Source organism: Cydia amplana, chromosome Z, assembly GCF_948474715.1.
Source record: "Cydia amplana chromosome Z, ilCydAmpl1.1, whole genome shotgun sequence".
Classification (NCBI taxonomy): domain Eukaryota; kingdom Metazoa; phylum Arthropoda; class Insecta; order Lepidoptera; family Tortricidae; genus Cydia; species Cydia amplana.
The window spans coordinates 37,109,465-37,124,023 of record NC_086096.1 but is presented as its reverse complement, the minus strand read 5'-3'; the positions used below and the strand labels follow the sequence as shown (position 1 = coordinate 37,124,023).

General features: G+C 40.8%; 1 protein-coding gene across 1 annotated transcript in view; it reads right to left on the bottom strand.

The window, feature by feature from the left end:
- The window catches only part of LOC134661245 (spectrin alpha chain), a 62,659-nt gene that overhangs the window by 23,700 nt on the left and 24,400 nt on the right, over positions 1-14,559 (bottom strand). Inside the window, exons 17-27 of the mRNA XM_063517232.1 lie at positions 14,228-14,455; positions 13,259-13,393; positions 10,357-10,491; positions 9,515-9,640; positions 8,717-8,908; positions 7,909-8,098; positions 6,814-7,024; positions 6,158-6,275; positions 5,481-5,525; positions 3,673-3,821; positions 195-405 (exon numbers count right to left, since the gene is read on the bottom strand). Coding sequence (XP_063373302.1) covers positions 195-405; positions 3,673-3,821; positions 5,481-5,525; positions 6,158-6,275; positions 6,814-7,024; positions 7,909-8,098; positions 8,717-8,908; positions 9,515-9,640; positions 10,357-10,491; positions 13,259-13,393; positions 14,228-14,455 — 1,740 coding nt within the window. The remainder of the gene's footprint in view (positions 1-194; positions 406-3,672; positions 3,822-5,480; positions 5,526-6,157; positions 6,276-6,813; positions 7,025-7,908; positions 8,099-8,716; positions 8,909-9,514; positions 9,641-10,356; positions 10,492-13,258; positions 13,394-14,227; positions 14,456-14,559) is intronic.

The following is a 14,559-nucleotide window of genomic DNA, read 5'->3' as shown; positions in this document are numbered from 1 at the left end:
TGACCAGTAATTGACGATTTACCCAAGATAAGTACGATGATCGTTTTTACGATACATATCCATTCGGGACCAGTGGCGAATTTACAGTCTTTGCCGCCCTAGGCCCCAGGCCCTGTAGACGCAATCATGCACGCCTAGTGGCCGCTGGCTGAATTCTTCAAATTGGCGTCTCCGTTTGGTCATGAGTTACTCACATGAGCGTTGATGGCCTTGTCGAAGTCCTCGTGTTTCTTAATGAGCTGCTCGACGTTGTCGGGCTGCGCGCTGTCCGCCTGGTCCATCTGGTCGGCGGGCGCCAGGAACGCCTCGCGGGCGCCCATCCAGCCCTCGGCCTGCTCGCAGTCGCGGTAGAAGAGCTGGAGCTCCAGATTCTGGTCGAGCTTCATGCGGCGAGCTACCCACGCCCTGGGGAGGTGATGGTTTAAGGTTGAAGATCATAGCTAGGGTGATGACATTTTTACATTTTTCCGAGCAGCGTATAACGCCAAACGGGGACTTTAGCCTAAGTTGAAGGAGCTTGGTGACACTATAATAGACATATACATTTAATATCTTTCCACAATAAATTGTGTCTTTGAACTTTACATATTTTGTGATCACAATTGCATTATTTTATGCAAATCATTATTAAGTAAAATGATGTGATATCGTGTTTTTTTTTTTAAATAAAATTAGCTAATCAACTCACAACCAAAGATAGTTTATTTAAAAATTCGAAACATTCGCGTAAAACTCTAATTTAGTATTGATAAGAATGAAAACATGTTATAGCAGACGCATTGCAGTTGTTACACTACTCGCCCACAAAAATGGTAATATACCGCGGCACTATAATTTTTTGCTATTTATCGTAAGAACAAAAGTTAAAACACATTAAGAAATTACGAAATTTGGCTGCTTGTACATTCTGTGTCCATAGAAAGCTGTGACTATATGGTCACTTTTTACTAGACGCGACGCTAAAACTCGCATACATACTTACACTCCAAAATTTACGATCATTTTTGCCCAGTAGTCGGGCAATGAACTTAAAATTTTTGACAATTCAAATATTTTACTACTTACTTTACTATATATTTCCGAATTCGAACGAACACGAAAAGTAACTCGCAAAGCAGCAGTGCAGCCTCAAAAAATATGCACGTATTTGTATGACTGAAGTTAGGATATTGATCGATGGTCAATAGGGTATTTGACTGTATTTAAAATAAAATATTTTACACTATGCATGTAATAAAGCACCAGAAGATTAATAGAGAAACGTAGACAGCAGTTATTTTTAGACAAAATTTATATTTTAAAACCCGTATAAAACTATAAAGAGTAGGTCATTTGATTGTGACGTCACATGCTAGTGTTTCATATAAATTCCATAGTAGCAAAATCGTTTTGACAGTTTGAAAAAAGAAACTGATTTGTCTCGTCAAATCCCCTATTTTGTGAGATGGTATGGTTCCCAAATAATTATGTATGTGTACCAAACTATATGGTAATAATGTGCCATAATTGAAAAATAACACGAATGATAAAATAAATGTGCTTTTGTCTTAAACGTAAGTATATAAAAGAATCGCAAAAGCTATAAATAAGTGCTATAACTAAATAAGTGGCAAAAAAATAAAAACGGAACATTATTGCCGACTGTACTCTTCACAGCTCAGTCAATCTAAGCTGGCCCCGTAGACAACATGCCAATCGTTAACGCTCCGTAGCGATCGAAACGCAACTGTCACTGTCACACTAATATGGAAGAGTGATAGAGAGACACAAAGCGATTCGATGGCGAAGCGCAAGCGATTGTCACCTTGGCTAGGCCGGCAGGTCGCGTTTGGGTTCCATCATCAGATCCGGTACTAGTATACAATATAATCATTCGCATTGTATCATTGATATAGTATAAAGAACTGGATACCCAATCAGCCGCCAAAAATGGCCCCACAAAAGTGATGTCAAAACAGATCATGCATTACTTTTTCGTTTAGTCTTGTTTGAAACGCTCAAATGTGAAGTTGTCAACAATTACGAAATGTGCCGTTAAAATATGTAAAAATAACAATGATAAAGCAAGGAAAAAGGATGGAATGTATTTCTTTCGGTTAGTTCTTTGGATAGCATTACATAATTTATGTAATCTGGTGGTAATTTTATGGTTTTGAATAAATTAATTTGTTAGTACCAAAGAAGGGATGTCAAGGAACAAAATTCTAATGAGTCGATGTGAGGTCAATATTTTTTTTTATTTTTATATGGAATTCATAAGAAATAATATTATGTTTAAATTGAAGATTTCCAAGAAAACCTATGCGACGTGCAAAGTGGACTGCTATTTAATTATAGCAAGAGATAGGGGTGATGCAGTTTTAAACAAGGCAAAACGGCACTTGTGTGTTCGGCCCATTTCCCTGTTTCCGACATATACACCACCAATAAGGGCTTATATCGACTAACTGTAAATGCTAAACCTGTCGGAACACAGTGACAACCACAGGATTTTTTTTATAAAGTATAGGTAGACTTTATAAAAAAAATCCAATCAGTATCTAAATTTCCCCGTGCACCCGTGCTATGAGTAAATGTAGATCTTAAATACACAGTTATTTAATAAGTAGAATTTATTTCAAGGAAATTAGTATTTAAAGACGTATACTTACGAATTAAAAATTTAATTTGTTTGAATTTGAACCACGAATTAATTTTATTTGAGCTCCCGATTAAATTAAATTTGTTTTATTTATTACTTCAATTGGTTTTCCTGTACAGTAATACATATTAAAGTTTACCAAAGTGACTCCATTCATTCATTAGTCTCGTTTGACGTTGTTTGACGTAAATACGTTACGTTTAGTGCCATCGGACTAAATTTTTTAACAGTGTTGATACTTATGTTTGCAAATTTGACACTTAATGCTTACGACATTAAGCTCTTTTCTGTACGAAACATTTATCTTGACTCAAAATTTACGTAAGCGTTTTTATCATCAATGCAAATGGTGCGAAACGTCATTGGGATCCACATTTCTTGACGTTTTTGTTCTGCTTTGTGTGTCTATTTCTTTTATATTAAGTCAGTGCATTGTATGCAAAACTTCACAAGTATTCAACACTAGGAAATGAATCCAAAGTTTACTTGAAATATTAGGTTAGTTATCTCTAGGACAGGCTCGTAATAAACCTAAATAAATAATAAATTAAAAAGCAAGGCAGCTAAAAAGGAACAAATCAAAGGCAACATTCGCTATGCATAAATAATTAACAAACAATTTAGGTATTCATTATTTTCAATCTAACTTGCATTGATTGTGATCACAAAATATTGTTTTATGTTAATTTTTACTAGTTCCCGCACGTTACAGCTACTTTCAGAATCACCCTGCAGAAAGAGACGGCAATGTCAACTTGACGTCAATCAGTTTCACGCCTTTTAAAAGACCTAAATAAGACGGGATATCTACAAATCCTACTAATCATTGCAAGGCGTCCGTCGGAGGATGGTACATTTTTTTGAGCACATTAAAAAAATCTGCTCGGGTAGTTTCTCGAGGCTCCGAACGACAACCCTACGGCCGCCGCCGCTGGTTAATTTAGTAGTGTTCACGTAGCATCCACCGTCACTTGTTTTGACCACACGGCTGTACCTGTTAAAATGCTCAACTCTACAATGTCAGGTCTCACTTCTCAAGATCCTGTCTCGCGTCGCCCATGTTGTTGAGCTTCTCCTGTATGTCGACGCTGGCGTAGTGGCCGCCCTGCAGCAGCTGCTGCCCGAACAGCTCGAGCGCCTGGAACGTTCCGGCGCGCGCGTCCATCTCGGTACGGTGCTCCTGTACGTCAAGTGGAGCCAGTCAGTATTGGAACATTGATGTAGGATTTTGAGAACGGTACGACACTATTTAAGGTACAAACAGATCCGACCAACGCGCCTGTTTGCGTGCAGTCAGCGGCTAATAGATACGCCCAATTATATATATCGTACAGATCGTAGCGCGTAATTGTTTTCCATCGTATTAGTCATGCTACTTCAGTCAACCACAGTACTTTTTGTACCGAGACTAGCAAATAGCAAGACACGTTCCTTTCCGAGAAAATACGATGGAAAATAATTATGCACTATATCTGTAACACGCGTTTTTTACCATAGAAATTAAAAGATCTGAACTGGTTGCACTTTTATGTTAGCTTGTTTAACAATAATACCAAATCTATTATCAATTATAATACATTTAAAACTATTTTTGAGTTGTTAAGGTGACGGAGCGTAATATTCAGATATCAATAGTGCCTTATTGAAAATCAACACCTAAAAACATTTTTAGAAAATTTTGAACCCCTTAAAAATATAAAGATAGGGAATAAAGCGGAAACAACACCAAATAACCAAATGTGAGTGTCAAACATTATAGAACATTAGGAAGAAACCAAATATACAATACCGCAAAATCAAACACACAACAAAGATTATAATATATTACAATTATTATACAATTTATAAACATCAACATCAAAATTGGATTTGAGAAAACAGGACAACACCAAAATTATAAAATAAATCCTAACATATGTTGATTATAAAATAAGTAAATTATGGCCTAGGGTATAAGTATAATAAAGGCTCTGTTAAAATAAATTATAGGGTGGACTAGGTTATATTAATAGTGACTTTAATACTTAGATCACTACGTTTTTAGTAATCTAATCACATTTTTAAATATATAATTAAACATAATGTAAAGTGAAATTAAAATAAACTATAAAAATTGTCACTGAGAGCATTAAAATTAAAAAATACAAGTTTTAATGCACTCTCTGCCTGTTAATGAAAAGTCTGAACGCCGACGCGATGAATGTGTCCAACGCGTCGACGTCGCTACAACGCAATACCAGTTTTACCTTCTCTTTACGCACGCGATTGCGCATTAACAGAGACCTTATTTCGTCGCAATAAGGTTCACGAACTATTAACTGGTTTACAATGGTACGTGAGGTGTAGAAAGAAAGTTAGGTCAGGCAATTTCTATCAGATCATAAACCGATTTCCATGAATTTCAGAATGGCTCACGATGGTTGTATACCACATCGCGCCACGAATATTTTAGCCCCTCGAGACCCAGGCATAGACAACGCCAAAAACCTCTAAGGCAGCCTTTCCACTGAGGCGGAGATGAGAGGAGATGCGGGAATCAACCAATAGCGTTGGTCGTCTCCGCTCGGCTGGATTACAACTAACTAGCTATCGGTCGATGCCCGCACATTTTCGTAAAGGCAGCCTAAGTCCCAGGGGAGTAGAATATTCCAGTTTCAATACATTTTGTATATTATCGCGTGTGCCAATATCGCTGACGTAACTTTTCCACCGACGCGTCGTCGCGTCCGCGGGAGTCGAGGAGTTAACGACTTCAGAGAGTATAATAAAGCTGGTATTGTGTGTGTTGCACACTCGTGTATTAATTGTCTGTGTGTTAGGCGCCACTCATGCCTCTGACCTGCGGCATTATGCCGTATCGCGCGTCTATCTCCAGCCGGTGCGTCTACAACACGTCATTCTTTTACTATTGGAACATTTTTAAACTGAGGCAGCTCACTTAATAAGACCCAGATTACAGTTAGGGCTCATAATATTAAACCAAAACATAAAAGAGGGAATGGAAACCCTTTACAGTTGTAATGCAATTTTATTAACAGACAAAATAAGAGCGTCTGGTGTACTTTCAAGATAGGAAAACATTTTTTATTGAAAAGAAATGATGGATTTTAAAAATGTTAAAACTCAGTTTTGTCATACATAGAAATCGGAGTCTGGTGAAAGTTAAAAGCATATTGAATTGATTGTCCACAATTTTATCTAAATCTACATCGGGCCCGATTTAAAGCTATTTAATTCAAACCAAAGATGAGGCCTTAGTATTCTTAACTTTCTATATCCGTGAATTGAAAAGACATCATTTGTTTTTCAGTGTACGTAGGGCAAGCAAAAAATTAATTCATCAGAATTGCCTAAATAATCACATTGTATCTTGAAACTCTGGCAAATCTGTGGCGGGCAAGTGTGAATAGCTTCATATAAAATGTTCTGCCACTGGGACATCCGATTAAAATCCGGGTCCGACATCCAACGTGGGAACGGGCTCTTATGGTTGGTTATGTTCCGTAGAACGCTTACCTGGTGCCTTTCAAGCAGCGCCTCGGCGCCGGTGACGTCATTGGCGAGCTCGTCCGAGCTGACGAGCGCCATCATGGAGTTGATCCACGCCATCAGGTCGCGGTAGTCGGAGAGGAAGCTGGAACAACCCGCGTGTGTTAGAAAGGTTCAGCTTGTGTTACAGTACGCGACGCGTACGCGAAGGTTTTAAATATTATATTGTGTTACAATAACTAAGAGCTTCGTCCATAACGTCTATGCTGTGTTTTACAGAGGGCGCCAGCTGCTCGACATTTAAAATGTCAAAACAAAATTGGTCGCATTCACGTTTTAGTTTTTTTCACCATCATTTCTGTTTAGTTTTTATTTTATTAACATAAAATGTAACTGTGTTATTAATTTCTTTCCAATTTGTTTGTTTTATTGCTAAGTATTGTTTGTTATTCCTCTTTTTAAATTTGTTTTTAATGTTGTATACTTTCCGTGCTTCACTCGTTTATAGCCCGGAAGACTAGCGTTGGCCCATCCAGGCTAACACCATGCTGAGTCGGGACCATTTCGTGGCTAATTTATGTGTTATGTTATGTAATGTAATGTTATGTGTAAGTTTGTCACGAATAAACAATTTCTTTTTCTATTTATACATATACCGTCGCCTAGTATGTGAAGTGTCTCACCGTTGCAGGTCGTACGAGTCGAGCAGCTTCTCCTTCCTGGCGTTGGCGCGCGCCTGCAGCTGCTGCCAGGCCTCGTTGATCTCGCGCTGCTTGCTGTAGGTGGCGTCGGCCGAGTCGCCGTGCGTCGACATCAGCCGGTTGGCGGTCTCGTCCAGCGAGCGGATCTTGTCGCCGAGAGCGGCTAGGTCGCGCTCCAGGCCCTCGTGCTTGCCTGGTGGATGAACAAGTTTTAGTACAAGATTCTGCCGAAATACAAAAATAAAAATACAAAGAAAAACATCAACACAAAAGTGGTCGCCCGAATCGTCTCCGACCAAAACTGATTGTATATAAATGTAGGCAACAAAACGTAGGCCCGAAGCGTGCGATCCGTAGCCCTCGGGTTGAGATTCACACTGGCAAGTGGTGTGTCAAGACCAAGCAAAACCGTCTTGACACACTACTGAACCTTGTGAGACACAGATAACGGACAGTTCTTATATAGGTAGAACGAGAGAGACTTCTAGGTGAAGGCTGAGAAACAAAACTTTACTAAAGTTTACGTTGCAGTGTCTGCACGGAGCGCAGATCCTTGCCGAGGTTATTATTGGCGAGGGCGGCCTCAGTCCTTGGTCTCGTCGACACGGTGGAACCGCTGGGCCGCGTGAGCGGCACACTCTGACGTCAGTTGAACGACGTCCATTCATAATTACTGGTCTAAGAGATAGTAAAGCTTACGTTGCAGCGTCTGCACGGAGCGTAGATCCTTGCCGAGGTCGTCGGTGGCGAGGGCGGCCTCCTTCTCGGCGATCCAGTCCTTGGTCTAGTCGACGCGGTGGAACCGCTGGGCCTCGTGAACGGCACGCTCTGACGTCAGTTCAACGACGTCCATTCATAATTACTGGTCTAAGAGATAGTAAAGCTTACGTTGCGACGTCTGCACGGAGCGTAGATCCTTGCCGAGGTCGTCGGTGGCGAGGGCGGCCTCCTTCTCGGCGATCCAGTCCTTGGTCTAGTCGACGCGGTGGAACCGCTGGGCCTCGTGAACGGCACGCTCTGACGTCAGTTGAACGACGTCCATTCATAATTACTGGTCTAAGAGATAGTAAAGCTTACGTTGCAGCGTCTGCACGGAGCGCAGATCCTTGCCGAGGTCGTCGGTGGCGAGGGCGGCCTCCTTCTCGGCGATCCAGTCTTTGGTCTCGTCGACGTCGCGGTGGAAGCGCTGCACTTCGTGAGCGGAGCCGAGCTGAGCGGCGCGCTCTGACGTCAGTTGTTGGAGCGACGTCCATTTGGAATTCAGCTCCTGTTACCACAGATGCATTATTTAGTAAGTTAACTGGTCATATATGTGATAATAAATGTTGCTTTTGTATCGACCTCTGAAAGTTATTTGTTTTACGAAATGACAATGATTCTTTTTTAAACCATTTCTATCAGACTGCGACAACGAACAACTAACGATTTAACGAAACATATGCCCAACAAAATAGATAGAAAACGTAGTAAAGACCCTTGAACGCATGCAGTACACTATACGTCAATATTTTAGTCTAGCACTAGACGTCTAATACAGCTAAAATGCTGATGATTGTGTAAACGATTGCTAGCGGTATAGCCAGTCTAACTCTGGCCTCGCCTTTCAGTCTCGTGGTGTTTAAATGTGGATAAAGCTAGATAGCTTTATCCAGATATTTATTATAGATATAATACAGTGTCAGCCACTCCATCGCTGTAGGCAGCAGGGAGCTTGAAAGATTAGTCTAGGCTTCCTGGTCTCACCTGCACCTGGGTCTTGATCTTGAGCGCGGCCTCCGTCTGCCCGACAGTCATCAGCTGCACAGCGATCTCGTTCATCTCGGCGAGGCGGACCTCGTTGGCGCGCAGGTCGTTCTGTCCTGTTCTACTAGTCATGCTGTCTCACCTGCATTTGGGTCTTGATCTTGAGCGCGGCCTCCGTCTGCCCGACAGTCATCAGCTGCACGGCGATCTCGTTCATCTCGGCGAGGCGGACCTCGTTGGCGCGCAGGTCGTTCTGGAAGTCGTCGAACTTCTTCTGCATCACCTCCACCTGCTCCAGGTCCTCGCCGACGTCTTGGACTTGGGCGTGCATTTCCTGTGTACGAAAGTGGACGTTTAGATTATACGGCGGTTATGGCGAGGAATGCGAGAATATTTGTATTTATAAAATATTTAAAAAAATCGAGTAATGTCGGAGTATCCCACCAGATAGGCTATGTGCAAAATTGTTGAATTTTTGGAGGCAGTGCTTTAGTTTGACACTAACTTTTTAAGCCTTCAACAGTCATGCTTTCTAGTATTTTCAGGAATACTAAAAGAATAGCGTTCGTAAGTACATTTCTGATAAAATGTTCCATTTCCTCCTCCTCCATCCGAAAAGACATTTAGAGAAGACCTATGTCCAGCAGTGGGACATGTAGTGTGGGAGTCTCACCTTATAGACAAGCACACTACATGTCCTGGGCCCGTTTCTCAAAAGCTTGTAACTTGTAATACAAGTAGAAGCCCCTTTCTAACAAAAGCTGTCAAAAAGTGACATCCGCTTGTATTACAAGTTACAAGCTTTTGAGAAACGGGCCCCTAGCTGAAGATTTCATGTGTGTGATAGCTGAAGGCGCCGGATTGCAACCGGCCTTCGTCGCTGGAGGGGTACATGACTTGTGCTTTAGTATATGACATCTATTTCAGTTAATAGTCTTACCTTGTCCTTGATCCAGGTGTGGAGCTCGGCAGCCTCGCGGACGAGGACGTACGCCTTGACGGTCTCGTTGAGCTTGTTCTGACGCTCGCGCGCCAGACCCAGCAGGTTGTCATATTGACCCTCGATCTACGACCAAACAGTGGTATTCAATATTCACTCTGCTAATCCGTAAATCATATATTTTGACAGCGAATTTCGTTAGTATAAAATAGCGGCAAATTTGAAAATTAAGAAGTGACGGGCCGATAGCAAATTAGTTTATTTAGTTTACAAGACTATTTCCAAGCTGACTTTGGGCTCCGAAGCAGCAGCTGAGGATGCAGTTGGGTTTAGAAATATGTATCCGATCATTAATAATGACTAACTTTGCTAACCAGCTTTGAACTCTCCCGACTAGAATATCTTGACACCAAACGTCAGCTTGGAAAAACTCTGCCCAAGCCACGCTACTGCTATACCTACAACTCACAAGGACAGCTTATGGACTTTTAAATCCAAATTTATGCACATAATATCGTCATCCGTCGCCGGTGAAGTCTGGAAGGACATTATATCGACACAATGCACATTTTAATTTGTTTGTGGTGAGCGCTCTGACTGAACATCTAGCGACCTTCACCAAGGAGGAGTTCTGGCCGAAGGGTGTCAAGTTTCGGCGGTTCGGCGGCCGGCTTCCCGACATTGCGGGGTTGCGCATTGCATCGCAATCATAATGTGATTTTTAGTGTTTAGTTTATATTTTTATAATATGTATGCTAGTTTTAAGGTATTTATGTATGGGCCACTAGTTGCCTGAAATAAAGATTTCATTCATTCATTCATTCATTATCATAACACTGTACCTGGTTCTGTCGGGCCGCGATGGAGCTGGAGTCAGCAAGATTCTGTTGCGACGAGGACAGGCCCGCGTCGATCTTCTTGACGTAGGCGGCCGGCACGAAGCCCTGGCGGTCGTTCACCTCCACCTTCCACCAATCCTGGACAACGGGACAATTTTAGACATTGTTGGTCATTTGCACCTGTAAGATCACTTTGTTTTCTCCACACGAAAATCATAAAAAAACACTTACACTCTTTTTACAAACATTCTCTATTAACAAACAACACAGCCACGATAAAACTATCATTATCAATAAGATTACTAAACTAATATCACAGTGAATTACAATAAGTTTTGCGATCAGTTCCCGCTACATTTTGGAGCGGGCGCCTCGACGGCCGAGCGAGCACTGGCGCGTTACGTGAATTCGGAGCTGGTTGGAGGCAGATAAATTGACAATTAGGTTAGGATACGACTAGATTGGGGCAGATTCGTGCGATCTAGTTTTTTAGTTCAAGTTAACTTTTACGTAAATACTGCGTCAATTAGTTGAACTCGTAGTTAACCATACTTTGTATGGGGTGTTTTGACCCCCTCCCGCATTGAACGTTTTAAATACCAACAAATTTAAGTAGGTGTCGAAGTAAATATTTTAATTAAATAAGTAATTTTGAAGGAGGTTAGATAAACTGACAGATTAGGAGACGTATAGCCTCAATGGTAACGGTACGGACTAGTTCAACTTGAACTGTTAAATTCTACATCAAATAAACTATTTATATTGTATTCTATTCTTAAACGTGTAGGAGTCCGCCTAAGCGAACTTTGCTTCGATTTTTATATGTCATATACAACAAAGTGATACGTAGTAGTGTCAATATAAACGTCATAAAATTTTCATAGGGATTTGACATTAATTATGACATGGCCACACTTTGTTATCTTAGATTGACTCTATTGAACTATGACGGGCTTATGTTGCGATTAATTTTACAGACCATCTATGTAATTTAATTTTGTTGAATTTCGGTAACTAATTTCGATTGTACTTCCGATGTTTTAAATAAATATAAATATATTTATTTGCGTGAAATGAGGTCGTTTAAAGGTGCATGTATCAATTGGTATTTAAAGTAACTAAAACTATGTGTCATGTTCTTAAAGAGGGCACAAAGGTGAAGGCCTGTTTAAAACAATGCGATACATAGGTCAACAGGTCGTCTTACCAAATCTAGCGTTCCGATCGCAAAAACTAAAGAAATCACATATGTGTATTTACCACCATCATGTTTATGAAACTCATGTTAATAAATAAACAATAATCAGCTTTTTTTTAAATAATAAAGTTGTTCGGCATTTTCTAAATGAGCGTTTCATACTATTTCTTATGGGCAGCTCTTCATAGTTTCTTCTAAAATGAAAACAGGGATAAAATTCTTACCAAAAAGATAAATTTCAATATGAATGTCCCCTTACATCGCGTCATGGCGGTCAGTAATATTGAACTGGTAATTGGTCGACTTTATCTCAATGCAATAAGGCTTACGTTCGGTAAATTTACTGTGGCGACGATGTTTACAATAAAAATACGATAATTCACATGCGGCATGTTTAATACATGCCTACAGATTCTGTATCCGGCGTTCCAAGATAAAGTTTAATATAGGGTTTTTCAGGTAGGCTATTCTAATATGTTCGTTTTTTACAAATCTGATCAGCTATTTTATTCATCAAGCAATGTAAAATTATTTCCAACTATAACCTTAAAGTTATTCTACATCTATTTAATGAGTTAATCATGAAAATAAATGTTATTGTTTCAATATGTTCTTTAGTGTGGTAATGATAAGGAAACTATCCTATTGAAGGTTTTGTAACAACTAAAACACAATTTCTTTTAATTACAGTATGGTTAAAAATTGAGATAACAAATTGCGGTGACTGATACGTATAAGTCTTATTAGTGATACTGATAGTGTTATCTATCATTTATTTAACTGTTCATGGTAAATTACGCGTAATCAAATACTTCAGAGTTTATTTCATTGTATAGATTTATTTGTTTTTTAGTTCAAGGGCATTAATCATGGCACGTGTGTTTACGATAGAAATGTACCTTTAAATGAGTTTTTCTTTACTATCCGCGTATTTTAAGTAGGTATTGTGTACATGTACCATAAAGTCTAAATTGATGAATAATAAGTTTCCGTACTGTTGAAAAAACAAAATATAAATAATAATAATAATAAATAAATAAACCTAACTTAAGACGAAAAATTAATAAAGAGAATAAATAAATAAATAAATATTATAGGACATTTTTACACAAATTGACTAAGCCCCACAGTAAGCTCAAGAAGGCTTGTGTTGTGGGTACTCAGACAACGATAGATATAATATACAAATATTAAATACATAGAAAACAACCATGACTCAGGAACAAATATCTGTGCTCATCACACAAATAAATGCCCTTACTGGGATTCGAACCCAGGACCGCGGCTTCACAGGCAGGGTCACTACCCACTAGGCCAGACCGGTCGTCAAAATATACTCTCCCGGCCGGTTTCGACCACGGCGACTGTTTCAATTCCGCTGCTGAATACGTTCATGTGCCCGCGTGTGGCTCGCGTAGTCGATCTTATTACCAAACACCCGTGCACACTACGGGCAGGTAAGGATCCTCCGGTCGACTTTGGCCACTTCCTAATTTGTCTCTTTCCAAACTTGTCCACTCCAACATCGTACTTTTCCTAAGTTGTCACTTTATAGATTCCGAAGTTGACTACCTTAACTAAACCTAATAACCGCTGGTGGTCGGGCTTTCAGCTCATCCCGTCTGATATCAAGTTCCATAAGTCGACGGGATTCAAAGCCATCTGTTTGTTTGATGACAAAAAATGAGTACCAATTTGTACACATACCTTGTTGTTAGAGTTGAGTAGGGTGAGCACGTCGCCGCGCTTCATGGACACCTCGCGCGGACTCTTCTCGGCGTAGTCGTACAGGGCGACCACGCACTCCTTGCCAGACACGTCCACCACGGGGGACTCTTGTTGCTGCGTACGAACATTACATTACACTTTCCACCAGATAACAACTAAATACCTACGAGCGGTGTCTCCCAAGCTCCCAACACAGAGAATAATTTGCTTACCAGGCGGTCTAGCATGACTTGCGTTCTCGCGCGCGAGTCCATACTTGAAGTCGCGCTAGATTTATGGATTCGCGCGCGAGAACGCAACTCATGCTAGACCGACAGGAGGCTTCATCCCGTAGATCATAAACATTGTGCAAATGTGCATTTTATGAAATAAAGTATTTTGTATATAATACACGACATCCCTAAAGCTTTGGATTCCTCCGAAAACGGTGCCGTCATAATCGTAGTACGGAATCATTTATTCAAATCTCGTGTCATTTATTCAAAATGGCGTCACCGCTATCTAATAAAACGTTCACGAAACTATCGACACCGTCATGACGGCCGTCATCACGTTACGTTGGCAATCAACGTAACGTAACGCCGTCTAGGAAACCGCGCCATCTTGTTTACATAGACAACGTTCTAGTGACGTCAGTCAACGCTATATAGCGGCCGTAATATGACGGCACCGTTTTCGGAGGAATCCAAAGCTTAAGAAAAAGTTTAATGGCAACTATGTAGACCTGCTCGCCGCCTAGTGATGACGCAGCCCTATGGGCCAAGACATTGGACATAGCTCTGTAATTTTTTTATTTTTAATATTTTAAGAAACTCGAATCTTGTTTACCATACGAATAAAAAAAAATTGACAATACAAGTGTAAAAAAGTGGCTCTTTTCTTTCAATGTGTATTCCGTAGGTAATAAAAATGGTTGGCTCCCACGGGGCCTTAAGTAAAACAACTTACCCTGCACGAGTTAGCCTGCTCCCTCAAGCTCTTGATAGTGTTTCCGAACGCCTCAAGATCCGAGAGGAGTGCCTCGTGTTTCTTGAGGAGGGCCTCTGATGAGTCCTCGTCTTTGCCGTAGTCTTGAGTGTTGGCCATCGGTTCCTTTTCGCGCATCCAGGACTCCGCTTCGTTGGCGTCGGCGAAGTACTGCTGCGCTTGGAGCGAGTCCTCCAGGTCTTGCTTGCGCTGTTGAGGTGATGCAGTGATTACATATTGGGAACGCCACGCTTATCGTCGGTACGCACGACGACGGTTAATACTGGGCTGTAGGAACGCGCGTCATTTGACGC